Source organism: Trichomonas vaginalis, chromosome IV, assembly GCF_026262505.1.
Source record: "Trichomonas vaginalis G3 chromosome IV, whole genome shotgun sequence".
Lineage (NCBI taxonomy): Eukaryota > Parabasalia > Trichomonadida > Trichomonadidae > Trichomonas > Trichomonas vaginalis.
In genome coordinates, this window is record NC_067206.1 from 32,090,365 (window position 1) to 32,103,478 (window position 13,114).

Consider the following 13,114-nt stretch of genomic DNA (forward strand, 5'->3'; position numbering starts at 1 on the left):
AATCTCACCTCTTCACCTAAACATTATTTTTGGTGTAAAATTCTGAGTAAAATGACAGATGGAACACATACTTTTTCAGTAAGTACATATGGGGTAGAAAAGAGGGTAGAAAACGGGGTAGATATACCCTTCTACCCTAAAATATATTTTTGTCTGATTTACGCTCATTACGAAGAAATCTTGACAAAGTCTTTACGAAGAAATCTTGACAAAGTCTTTACGATGAAGTTTTGACAAAGTCTTTACGATGAAGTTTTGACAAAGTCTTTACGATGAAGTTTTGACAAAGTCTTTACGATGAAGTTTTGACAAAGTCTTTACGATGAAATCTTGACAAAGTCTTTACGATGAAATCTTGACAAAGTCTTTACGATGAAATTCATGAAAATTCAAGAGGTGAAAAATGAGGTGAAAAAACAGGTGAAATCTCACCTCTTCACCTAAAATATATTTTTATTGAATTCTGTATAATATAGGGTGTCCAAAGGTGCGTTTAGCACAGCGCTCTATATGAGACTATTAAAGGAGATATATGCTGGTTATAAATATATAATAAAAAATATGAATATATGTATATGATGAGTATGTTGTATTTTGGCGCCATGCCGGTATATAAAATGAATTTTGAGACAAGAGGCGGTTTCGCGGGAAATTTTGGCGGGATTTTTTTCATTTTTTTAATGAATCATAAAGAAAACATCCTCGCTCTTGCAAAAAAATGCAAAGACTGTAAAAAAATCTACGAGACATTGGTAAAATGCTTCGGTATGGATGCTCCTAGCTATTCCACTGTAACGTATCATGTTAGGATGTATCACTTCATGAACAAAAAGGCGCCCATCATAAAAATTGACAAAAAATCGCCGGATCAAAGAAAAATCAAAGCAATTCTTCAAGCGCTAGATGAAGACCCAAGAGCATCACTCAGAAGGATAGAGGAGATGACAAAGATTCCACGTACAACAGTCAGTTATTATCTGCACAATTATTTGAACTACAAACTAGCGTATACACGTTGGGTTCCGCACAACCTTAATTCAGTTCAAAAAAAATCTAGAGTCCAATCTTCGAAAGAGCTCCTCTCTATATTGGGTGCGTATCAATCCAAGAAGTTTCGCTTTTTAGCAACAGGAGACGAGTCTTGGTTTCAATATGCAACAGAAGCCAAAATCATGTGGATCCCGAAGGATGAAAATCCGCAAACATTCCCGAAGAAAAAAATTGACACACCAATGATGATGTTGTCGGTTTTTTGGGGCGTGAATGGCATCATCGCAATTGGTATTCTTCAAAAACCTAATACGATGAATGCTCAGTATCTAATTGACAATGTTCTTACTCAAATTATCAATTCTGATGAGTTTGAGAAATCCAAACAACAAAAACAAAAGTTTGCAATTCATTTTGATAATTCAAGAGTTCACAAAAGTCATAAGGTAATGAATTACTTGGTGGAAAACAATGTCAAAGTTGTTCCAAACCCAATTTATTCACCTGATATTGCACCCTCTGACTTTTATTTATTCGGCACGCTAAAAAAGAGAGCTGAAGGACGCGAATTCGCGAGTCCAGATGATCTTGAAAATTTTGTAAGAGAGCAATTTGAGCAATTTTCTCATGATGATTTAAAGCGTGTCTTTCAAGCCTGGATCGATCGCTGCGAACGCGTGATTGAATCCAATGGTGATTATATTTAAATAAACTTTATATATATGTAACTTGTTTATTTCTATTCGCAGTATTCAGGTTTGTGCTAAACACACCTTTGGACACCCTATATTCTGAGTAATATGACAGATGTTTATATAACACTTTCTCCGGTTTATAGGACCTCTCTCATATTCTATCTTGTCATATCAAAACTCATAGTCATGTTTGTCCTCTAAGACTTCATTTATACTAAACATCTTCAGGGCTAGAAGGCACGAAGTGCCTGGAAGCCCCAATACCTTTTTTTTTTTTTTTTTTTTTATATATCGTTGAAGGTTGAAAAAATCTCTAATATTTGAGCCCAAAATTTCAAATTTTAATTTTTTGAAAAAAGAGGCCACCCGTATGTACGTTTATTTGCGAGGAGGAGGATTATATTTTTGAAAGGGTGAAACATTATGAATATGTTAATTATATAATAATATGTATTATTATAAAAAAGAAAAAATAAAGCACGTTAAAATTTTTCTTTCTTGATTTTTTACAAAATCTACTTAGAATTATGCAAAATATGACTAAATAATTATAAATTTCAAGTTAAATTTTAATTTTGATAAATAATTTAAATTTCAAAATATCAAGTTCAGTTCGACTATGTATGTAGTAATTCCTCAATAAAGTGCCAAAACCCTATTAAAATATATGAACATTTTCAACATTTTAATGTTTTTATTTAAAAATTTGATGGAATATGAGCTTCAAACAATTATTATGTAAATAAAAATAATTAAATATATGTATTTATTCGTATTACAACCGTAGTAAGTCGATTCTTCCTTTCTTCTACTGAGTTTTGAATTTGATTTCGAATTGTAAAGAGATTCAAAGGGAAAATACTAGCGGATAAAAACTACCTCCATGAAAGGGTCATAATGGAGTCAAGTTGTATTTTTTGATATTTTTTGCTTTTCGAGCCTAAATAGGTAGCCAAGATAATGCCTAAAAATAAGGTTCTAAATTCTGAAGTTTACATGATCCTCTCATGTGCACCCTTAAAATTTCACTAATTTTTGATATTAAAAAATCGATTTAAGAAAAAAATTTGAAATTTCAAGAATGGATGATTGTATAGGGCATCACTTGGAAATGATATTTTAATAATCAATTTCAACTCAAAATCAAAATTCAGGTGATAGATTTGGAGTCGATGAATTTTAGAAAGGTTTTTCGATAGTCCATGTAATGACAATCTAAATAGATAACTTTAGAAAACTCAAAAAAGTTCAATATCAATTTTTTTCAAAAAAGTTTGAGTCGAATTGGCATTGGGATGGAATATGATTCAACAATAGAATCACCCATACGCAATCAAGTTCCAGGACCAGTCGATGGAGCACCAAGTAGTAAAGTCAAAAGACCTTTAAATACTTATAATTTATTTTATTTAGAAAGGCAACCAAAATTAAAAGCCGAAAACCCACTTTTGAACGGAAATGATATATCGCGACTCGTCGCTACAGAGTGGAAAGATTTAACAAACGAACAGAAAAAACCATATAGAGATGCAGCAAATGAATTATACAATAAATTCAAACAAGAGAATCCAAATTACCATTACGAGAAAACCGACAAGAAAAATAATAAAAAGAAGAAAAATCAAGATGAGCAAATTTTCCCTGATTTCATGCCACAGAATAATCAGTCATCATCATCGAATCAGATAATGTCAAGTGCATTACTTCTTGCACAATTCGTTATGTCTCGAAAAGATGTTCAAAATGATATTTTTCAGGCTATTCAACAAGGAAAATTCTATTTTGAACAGACTCCACAGATGATGCAGCCCATTTCTCAGCAATTACCAACCCAGACATTTGATCAATTACCTCATATGGATTCAATTGTCACGGATCTTGAATAAATTTTGTTTGACATTTTAAAAAATTTAAAGTTATTTGTTTTTTTACATCTACTTCACAGATTATTTGGAAATAATATGAGATATTAATTTAGAATTAATTTTATAACTAGTTTCACTTAAGACGTATTAAGAAATTAGTTGGAATACTAAATCATGATCAATTCGTGTCTTATGGTTATAATACACCATTTCCCTTCAAGATATATTTCAGAAATAGAGTCATTTCTTGAATTACTGAAGTACATAGCTTATTTCAAGATGGAAAGAGATTTGGTCAATGTAAAAGTAGACTTTTTATCTTTGTTTTTGATTTTATAGATGATTTCAAAATTGTCACTTTTAGAATACGTTTATTTTACAAGAAATATGGTAAGTCTTCCTCCAAAGCATTTAAATGAAACTTTTAAGAGAAGAATGGCTATGCTTGGAAAGCCTGCAACACCATATGTTGCAGTAGATGGCGATGAACCACCACCAGATTTCGAAAAATATAAAACTCCAGTACCAGGTCCAAAGATTAATATCAAATGGACTGCAAAAGAAAGAGCAACACAAGAATATCTAGCTTTGCTTTCAGAAGGCATGTCTTTATACAAACGAAACGAATATTATCGAGCGATAGACGCGTTTACGAAAGCGTATGATAAATCTTCTGATTTGGAAGATCGAATGGTAAATATAAACTCAATTCTCATCGACCGTGCTGATTGCTACATTCAAGTAGGTAAACCAGAACTTGCTATTGAAGATGTTAACATTGTCTTAGATACAATACCAGAATATGCAAACCCAGAAAAAGCAGATCCAAAGAAGCCACCAAATCCAGATTTACCACGCGCAATTTTAACAAAAGCTGAAGCTTATTTCTCTATGGGCGAATTTGAGTTTGCTTTGGTTTTCTTTGAGCAAGGACTTGCCATTCGTAAGGATATGGCCGATTTCCGTGATGGTGTCACAAAAGCTAAGCATGCTATCCTTGATGCAATCAAAGGTGAAAAGATTTTCCAACCAAATCCAAATTATGCATCATCACATACAAAATCCAGATCTCTTAGAACTAGATCACCTACAAAGAAGCAAGAAGAGACAGAAGAGAACCAAGAACCAAAGCAGGAAAAACAAAAAAAGACTGCAAGGCTTTTGCCTCAAGACGTTCCTCCTCTTGATACTACAGAAGGAAATGAGAACTACTTAGGCGAATTATCACTTGATTTCCAATTCTTAAACGGCTTGAAAGCAGAAATTTCAGAATCTACTGGTCCTGCTAGCCAATTTGGTAAGAAACAGAATGAAAACATTAAAGATATAGTTGATGATGCTCTTGAATATTTGAGCACCAGAGGTTCATTCTGGTGCCAACAAGGCAAGAAATCTACCGGAAATGATGGAGATCAGACAGAAAGAGCTAAGACAACAAGAGAACCACACTCTAGACAAAGAAGTACTTCTCCTGGTTCTAAGTCAGCACGTGCTCAGTCTGCAACTAGATCTAATAGAGCTGCATCTAGGAACAAAGATGCTACACCTCACTATGAGATGAGCAAACTCCAGCAGTATGAATCGAAGTATCCACCAAAATAGATATATTTTTATTCTAAAATTTTTACCTTTGTTTTTCGAGCAAAATTTCAAAAACTACTAACACTTTTTCAACACTTTTATTGGGTATCAGGTATATTTACGTTATTATATATAATATGCTTTGGCTATTAAAAAAAAATATTTTGGTAAAAAAAAGTAAAATATTAATAAGGGTAAAGATAATATTAATGATAATAGTTTATAAACATTGCATTTGCGAATAGTAGGGTAAATTTAATAGAAGGGTTACTTGAGATCTTTTTATTCTTATTCCGTAACAAGAGGTTGTTGCTGTTTCTTATCTAAACAAAGAAGAACGGTGATGTAAACTAAAATGCCAATAATAAGTAAGAGAATAACGCCTAATATAACTGTAATTGCGATCCAACCTCCATCTTTTGCATTAAATGCTGTTGGTGCTGCAGAAGGTGATCTAGATGGTGTATTCTTTTGTGACACGATCTCATTGATAGCACGAGCAATAAAAAGACATAATAAAAAGAACATGATTATATTATATTTATTTTTTGTAAACTTTACAATGGGTTTTTATTCAGAAAAGGAACAACAATATGGCGCTTTAATTTTTATTATAAAACGGAGAAACGAGCTATACTACCTATAATTGATAACATTCATAAAAAAATTCAAATTTTGTTTGTTACGGTGATAAAAATAAAACTTTGTCATTGATCTAAAATCTCCAGTGTATGAGGATACTATTATAGTAACTACTAGTATTTTTACCAATGCGATAAATAGAGACTAGTTGCGGTTCATTCACTGCTTAATTCATGATTTAATATAAACAAATTTAGAGATCAACAACTCTTTGTAAACTACGCAATTGTTTTATTCTATTTTACGTCATTAGATACTGAATCTCTTATTAAACTTTTTTTATTAATTCTTCAATTTTTGAAATAACTTTTTGATTATAGTTATCAATATATCTTCTTTTCTTGATCGAAGTTTAAGGTTTGAGATATGATTATTGCTAAGGAAATGAAAAATTCAAATCTCAATTCAATTGAATACAATTTTTTTTTCAAAAGCACTTGCACTAATGTAGTAGATTGTAATTTAGTACATTTGAGTTAAAAGACATAAATATTTAGGCTTCATGCACATATCTTCAAAATATAGGTACGGATCTCGAATTATGGGATGATTTCAGGACTTTTATTCTCTTCATCTCAAAAGACTTATAGGAAGTTTTTTATATAGTTAGTATGTTTATCTCAATAACTAACAAATTGAGACAAAATTTATGCAAATTGCTCTTAAACGGAAGTATTTCAACTCCTACCATTGTGTTTGAGCCGATTGAAAATGCCTATCATCAAAATAACTTGAATTGTGCAATAGTTGACAAAATTATCCATTAAATTGTTTAAGTGTTAGTATCTCGTCAACTAAAGAGATTTATAAGGATTTTCCTATAGCAATATACACTTGTATAATTAGTATATTTTCACTGATTAATAACAAAATTATCTTCATGAAAAATAGAGGGAAGTCTCATCACACTTTTCAATGTTCGATTTTTTAAAAAAATTGTTTAATAATCGAGCTTATATTGAAATAGTGTAGAGACTAAGAATTACCACAGACTATTTCAGAGGATTGAGTTGTAGTAATCAAATTAGAGATGACAAAATTTATAAAAAAATTACTACCCAAAAAAATTTAAAATAGAAATTAACAAATGCGACATTTCTTCTTAATATCTGTTTCTCTCTCGATTGGTTTCATTTCAGGGTATTTGTTCAAGAACAATTGCCTGATCTGATCATTTGCGACTTCAAACGCTCTGTCTCCATCCTCATTCTGAATGTTGACATCAGTCTGAGGTTGGTTGAGAAGGAATGCGACAATTTCTGCCTGTGATTTCATTGCTGCAAGATGAAGAGGTGTATTTCCTTTCGTATTCTGGACATTTACATTCACACCGTTCTTCAGAAGCAATCCAGTGATGTCGCAATATCCTTCCTGCGAAGAATAGTGGATTGGGGTGTTTCCTTCTGAATCTCTTGGTTCTTTTTCAACACCAGGGAACTGAACTAACGCTGTAGATATTCCCATGTGTCCTTTCATGGCCGAGAGATGCAGAGGAGTCCATCCACTGTTCGTTCTCGCGTTAACTGCAATTCCATCAATGGAAAGTAGGAAATTTACAATGGAATTGTAGCCAAGCTTGGCACCAAGGTGGAGAGGAGTCATGCCCCATTGCGCTGGACAGTTAATGTCTATGGCTTTGTAGATATACAAGAAATATAAAATTCCTGTATTTCCCATTTCGGCTGCGAAATGAGCCAGTTTATGGCCATTCCTGTATGTAGCATCGTAGTCATGTCCTTTTTGTAAACAAAACTCGAGAACCTTAAAATTGCTAGATTTGGCGCATTGTTTCATAACTCTCTTGATTTCGTGAGGGAATTCAGGTGAAGGTTCAATGATAGGGTATAAATAATCAAATACTGCATCGTTCTTGAACTGTGTGCAAACTCTGAGGCAAGCATCAGTATATTCATCTAATTCTCTGACAATCTTGAAGATTTCGAAGTTCTGACCATCGATCGCATAATGTATGGTATGGTGCTTCGATACAGAGCCTTTCTTGTTGATTTGGGCCCCGGATTCCATCAATAATTTGAAACACTTCAAAGAGCCATGGAAAGCGGCGTATTGTAATATTGTTGGGCCAGAGTGTAAGAAAAGGGATGGTTCAAGTGGGAAAACCGAAATAATCATGTTTGGATCAAATCCTTGAGATGTAGCTTTTTTAATCGAAATGTATTGCTTCAGGGCGTCTTCGTGATCGAACTTGAGGATGTATTCAAGGCTGTTTTGAAGACAGCCGTATTGGATGATCTCTTTATGAAGTTTATAATCATTTTCGCGTAAATCGTTGAGCATTGGATAAAGAGGAAGAAGCAATGGGTGGATTTTGCCATCAGACTTCTTGACAGATACGATTCTGCGTATTTGCTCGTTGAAATCGCCTTCCATTGAATCAATTTGAGGTAAGAAAAGGAAATAGAGAATAAATAACTGGTTCGGTGATAGAGTCTTTTCATTTAACCATCTGGTGATGTGAGAAGATATGTCAGAAAATGGAATAGCTCCATATTTGAATGCAGATGCAAGGAAGAAGAAAAGAGGAAGCTTATCTGTGAAACGAGAATCATTATCAGGGGATCTGGTGATGTAACGCATGAAGTGTGGCTTCAAAAGATTAAGAGCATTATCATTATTTGCATTTTTTATGAAGAAACTCACCATTTGAGCATATAAATAGATTTTCGGAGGATGATATTTTGCAGAAACGAAAATAGATTCAACTAGAATAGCGACCAATTTGCTGTTTGTCGCAAAAATTGAATTTAAGATTGCATTTTCAGTGTCTTCGATATTATCATCATCAACTTTGGTAAGCATATCTTGAAGCTGAATGAATATTTTGGCATTCTCAGCAGCCTCAGGGCTGATTGGAACACGTGGTTGCCCAGTCATGAATTTCAATATGAAACCGATAAATTTGGGAAAAACGATGAACAAAAATTTAATAATCGTAAAGTATTGAAAAATCGATCTGAGGATTAACCTTTTTATACCGTACCTTGAATAACCGGCGAACCATTCTGTAATAAACAGAAATTCATCAAAAGTGACAGCTCTCAATTTTTTGACATTTGTAAATTCTAAATTGAATGAGAAAAATGAAATAATACTAAGCATAATACAATATTCTAGATTTAATTATAATTAGGAAAAGTTAGTTTTGAGAGTACTTTTCATAGGCATATAGAATGAAATCTTCTGAAAAATAATATCACATAAACTCATATTATTTTCTAATATAACTATTTTATATAAATCAAATTCAAATTCAATGATCTTAAAAGCGAAGGATAAACCTCAAAATTTACGAATATAATGAGTGGGAATATAATGCTTATCTATCATAAAACCATATGAAATATCAATTTTTGCTTTACGCCTAATTTTTGACGACAATTAGCAAAAAATGTTAAATGTTAACACTCAGTCCATTTGAATATGAAAAATAAAATTGACTTTGATTAAATGTTTTTATTTATCATGCAATTCTTCTTGCGACCAAAGATTTGAATAAAATTTCAAAAAATAAGATAGCTTAAAAAATAATATACGGTAGTGTTTACTAATAGATGAATAGTATATAAATTCTATTAAAATGGATTTGATCCAAAAAAATAAATAAAATTTGATCATAAATAAAATCGTTTTAACTTACTTCTTCATTTAAATTATAACAATTATTTTTGATTTTTATTTATCATCCACATTCAAATTTGAATCTTATCACAAAAGAAGGACCACTTTTATGACTACTGCCAAATCTATAAGCAGAGAATGGCTATTTGAAGCTAAAAGAAGAATAGAAGAAGGTGAATCTTACAAAAGTGTGGGAAAGGAAGTTGAATTGGAAAATGGTAAAATTAAATTGAATGTTGCCGAAAATACAATAAGAAGAGCATTTCAACTTCAAGAAATCGAATTACCAAAAGTTAGTCGCGGCAGAAAACCAAATCCACCAACATTTAAGCAAAAACAATTAATTAATTCTTGTGTTTCACAATATAAAGGAGGAATTTCAAAAAACTTATTTATTGATTAAAAGGTTTCAAAATATTGCTCAAAATCCCGATTGTGAGAAAGAAAAAGAAGAAATTGCAAAGAATTTGAAATATAGAAGATTTGACAAAAGATCAAATTTTTGACAATTTACAAAAAATAAAGCATCATCAAGTGGAAAAATTTATGATGGAATCAGGTTTATCTTCAAAAAGAGATTACAAACCAGCAGATCCACCTACCAAATATCGTGCCATATCAAAGAATTTGATATGGCACTGCGATATTCATTACCTTCACGGTAGATAGATTATCTATCATGTGTACGGCGGCACTGCGCGCCTCCTTACCCATTATATGTGAATTTGACACTTTACAAAACCACTAACGTATATTTTACAACATAAACGCAAAAACTAACTTAACCTTAAATATTTACAAAACCACCAACCATTTCACCTCACTAACGAACTCACTAATGAAAAAATAAACGTTCTCATAAATTGTCTTCTATATCTTCATCGTCAATGTTAACTCTATTGTAGTCATACTTGAAGTCATAAAGTTTCTCAAGTTTTGAAATGCATAGTCTTGTTAACTTACCTTCATCATCATAAGTTTTTATAAAACTACCATGACAATCTTTATACACAGTCAATGTATAGTCAACTGGTCTAGGATGAAGTGTAAAGAACATGTTATACTCAGGAAGGAAGAATAAATGTTTAAATGTATGTTTGTTATATTTTTCGATTTGTATGAGTTGCTTTTGTTCTGTCATTTATATAAAAATAAAATAAAAAATAAACTTAAAAATAAATGATATCACCACCCTCACACGTATGAAAACATAGCACAAAAATAAACTTAGGGTAGAAGGTTAGATCTAACCCGATTTCTAACCTCTTTTCTACCCTGTTGAATTCATTGCTTTATAACTCTCTCCTTTCTCCAACTCTTCTAACTTCTTCTTAAGTTCAGCAATGTTGTCCTCATGAAGTTTAATCTTTCTCAAAATTCCTTCTTTATCTAATGGTTGCTTTATCTTTCTAAACTGAACTCTATCATCCTTCATAGTATGAATGTAAAAACCTTCTGGAACCGCTCCTGATTTAATGTATTCTACCAAAAACTTTTGTTTCATTGCTTCAGTGACTTTAGTCGTCATTTCATCAATAAAAATTTTAATATTAAATAAAAATAACGTTATTTTTTCAGTAAGGAAACGCAGGAGTTTTACGATTTATTTGAGGAGTAGGTTCTGGTTTAAATGTTGGAGTCGTTTAGGAGTTGACTTTTGAACAGGAGTTTGTACTTCCATAGGTTCAGGAGTCATTGAAGGTGTTGTTTGTGAAGGTGTTGGTTTTGACGTTGGTTTTGGCGAAGGTGTCGGAGTTTGTTTAACTTCAGCTACTTCAGTATTATTTACAACATTTGCTTTATTCTTTTCAACATCATAACTGTCCTGCTGTAGCTAGCAAACCTAGTGGGAGACCATATCTCTTATATAAGGACTTGACCAAATGCTATTTTTGACAGGAGCTGGTGGAACACCTAACCTTGGTGAGACTGCTCTTTGCCATTGTGCAGCTCGTAAGAAATATTCAATAGGTGCTCCATAATCGTTTGGTAAAGTTTGTTTCATAGATGGTGAAGGTTCGCGAGAGCTTGATGAAGAACTCATTTATAAGCTTTAAAAATAAACGTTCATCCTTTATTCCTCACTGTCGTCCGTAGCTAAGTTATAGTCATCTAATCTTATTATGGTGATGCCATTAGCACGCACCTGAATGGCAAAGCAACAATCCTCATAAATCCAATAAGTGGCTTTGGTACATTTTTCAGTTGCTAGTTCAATATGTCCTTTAACAGACAATTTGTATGTTATTGGAGCAGTAGATGTTTGACCTTGCTGGAAGCAAAAGTCCACTTCTGTTGGAAAACCACATAAGAAATGTGTGTTGTCATAGCTATCCCATTTATGTTCCACACTACCATCATCCACCAATGACCTCATAACATCTTCATTAAATCCTATCATATCATTGTTTGTATTGCAAGCGTTCGCAACCATTTCATAAAATACAGGTCCATATGATTTTTCAGGTTCTGCAGGCATATTTCCATAAGCTCCCATGGAAAGCTGAAGATATTTAAACTTAGGGTTCTCAAAATTAACATAATAGTTGTCTTTCTTTCTAAATAGTGCCCAAATACTTTTAACATTAATAGGCGTATAAGCTGCTGTAAATGTTGCACTTGAACTATCTGTATTCTTTGAGAATGAACCGTCCATAGGAATCCAATCCATAACTTTAACAGGAAAACATAAAGCCTCGTTTGTATAATGTTCTACAAGTTCTGTATAAATGTTAGGGTCTAAAGAGAATGACTTTGGATGAATGAAACATTCATTAAAATCCATCTTTGTTCGAAATAGTTGCTGGGTTACAGTTGTAATAGTAACTGTTCCACTAGCTTCTACTGCCTTCGTTATCATAGTGAATGGTTCATTCCATGGAACAAATTTATTTGTCGGTGGATTTGAATCTGAAGCAAATGCAACTTTAAGAGTTGGATTGAAAGCAATGATATCATTTACAGATATAGATGTGCATTGTAAGGCGTCGCTACTGAACTTTACTTTAAGCTGAATGTTTCCTGCAAAAGCTGGAATAAATCGAATAGCTTCTAATGGAAGGAATCTTCTAACAGGAATTCTTAAACGAAGCTTAAAATCAAATGATTTTCCTGCTGTAATTGGACCACTAACAATTTGTCCTGTTCTGCATGTTCCCGAATGACTCCATACATCTTCATGTCGAGTCTTTGAGAAAACATCTACTTTCTTTATTTGTTCGGTAGTTTGTGAGTTTGAAGTTATATATGCTTCTTCTCTTGCGTTGTCTTGAGAATATACGATACGACCATTTGCAAGGATTTGATATCCAGCAACTGCATAGAAAGCGTCATCGAAACCAATCCAAAATCCTGGTGGGTTTGTTTTATTGGAACCTGAACCAATTTCTTTATCTACAATAAATTGACCTTCCATTTTATACGTAATGAATGTATTGTAAAGGTCCAACATATTTTCACCAGGAGGTGAGAGATTGAATGTTACCCATGTGTTATCTTTAGCAGTTCCAGGTTGTGATGGAATCTTTGCGTCAGAATATTTTCTATTAGTGTCACCAATTTGAACTGCATTGTCTATGATATCGAAATATGAGCGAATCTGATGAATATGCTCTGCTGGAGTAAATTCGTTTAGCTGTTCGTTCTGCATGTATTTACTTCAGATAAAAATATCTATTTACTTCATTATTCTCACTCTTCTTC

The 13,114-nt window shown here is 32.6% G+C and overlaps 6 protein-coding genes and 2 pseudogenes across 8 annotated transcripts, besides 8 other annotated features; 4 read left to right on the forward strand and 4 right to left on the reverse strand.

Annotated features, from left to right (window-relative positions):
- The first annotated feature begins 473 nt into the window (after positions 1–473).
- Positions 474–501: a terminal%2Cinverted (terminal inverted repeat of Mariner transposon ID:TVAGG3_0205830).
- Positions 474–1,777: a mobile genetic element.
- TVAGG3_0205840 (Mariner transposase) lies at positions 570–1,697 on the forward strand (the record flags this gene model as incomplete). Its single annotated transcript, XM_051226462.1, has 1 exon — positions 570–1,697. The coding sequence occupies one exon, from the start codon at positions 570–572 to the stop codon at positions 1,695–1,697; it is 1,128 nt and encodes a 375-aa protein (XP_051111448.1).
- Positions 1,750–1,777: a terminal%2Cinverted (terminal inverted repeat of Mariner transposon ID:TVAGG3_0205830).
- Positions 1,778–2,048: 271 nt separating this feature from the next.
- Positions 2,049–2,701: a mobile genetic element.
- Positions 2,702–2,951: 250 nt separating this feature from the next.
- Positions 2,952–3,782, forward strand: TVAGG3_0205860 (SRY (sex determining region Y)-box family; the record flags this gene model as incomplete). Its single annotated transcript, XM_001321958.1, has 1 exon — positions 2,981–3,571. The coding sequence occupies one exon, from the start codon at positions 2,981–2,983 to the stop codon at positions 3,569–3,571; it is 591 nt and encodes a 196-aa protein (XP_001321993.1).
- Positions 3,783–3,897: 115 nt separating this feature from the next.
- TVAGG3_0205870 (cellular component assembly) lies at positions 3,898–5,190 on the forward strand (the record flags this gene model as incomplete). Its single annotated transcript, XM_001321959.1, has 1 exon — positions 3,938–5,152. One exon carries the CDS (start codon positions 3,938–3,940, stop codon positions 5,150–5,152), a length of 1,215 nt encoding a protein of 404 aa, XP_001321994.1.
- Positions 5,191–5,419: 229 nt separating this feature from the next.
- TVAGG3_0205880 (uncharacterized protein) lies at positions 5,420–5,659 on the reverse strand (the record flags this gene model as incomplete). Its single annotated transcript, XM_001321960.1, has 1 exon — positions 5,420–5,659. The coding sequence occupies one exon, from the start codon at positions 5,657–5,659 to the stop codon at positions 5,420–5,422; it is 240 nt and encodes a 79-aa protein (XP_001321995.1).
- A 1,062-nt stretch (positions 5,660–6,721) lies between these two features.
- TVAGG3_0205890 (spectrin binding) lies at positions 6,722–8,675 on the reverse strand (the record flags this gene model as incomplete). Its single annotated transcript, XM_001294077.2, has 1 exon — positions 6,854–8,668. The coding sequence occupies one exon, from the start codon at positions 8,666–8,668 to the stop codon at positions 6,854–6,856; it is 1,815 nt and encodes a 604-aa protein (XP_001294078.2).
- A 124-nt stretch (positions 8,676–8,799) lies between these two features.
- Positions 8,800–8,836: a mobile genetic element.
- Positions 8,800–8,836: a terminal%2Cinverted (terminal inverted repeat of Banshee-A3 transposon ID:TVAGG3_0205900).
- A 685-nt stretch (positions 8,837–9,521) lies between these two features.
- On the forward strand, positions 9,522–10,081 carry TVAGG3_0205910 (annotated as a pseudogene). Its single transcript has one exon. A coding segment is annotated over exon 1 (560 nt).
- An 11-nt stretch (positions 10,082–10,092) lies between these two features.
- Positions 10,093–10,720: a terminal%2Cinverted (terminal inverted repeat of Maverick-1C transposon ID:TVAGG3_0205920).
- Positions 10,093–13,114: part of a mobile genetic element that runs on past the window's edge.
- On the reverse strand, positions 10,987–11,227 carry TVAGG3_0205930 (annotated as a pseudogene). Its single transcript has one exon. A coding segment is annotated over exon 1 (241 nt).
- Positions 12,269–13,061, reverse strand: TVAGG3_0205940 (uncharacterized protein; the record flags this gene model as incomplete). Its single annotated transcript, XM_051226463.1, has 1 exon — positions 12,269–13,061. A coding segment is annotated over one exon (793 nt), but the record flags the coding sequence as incomplete, so codon positions are not given.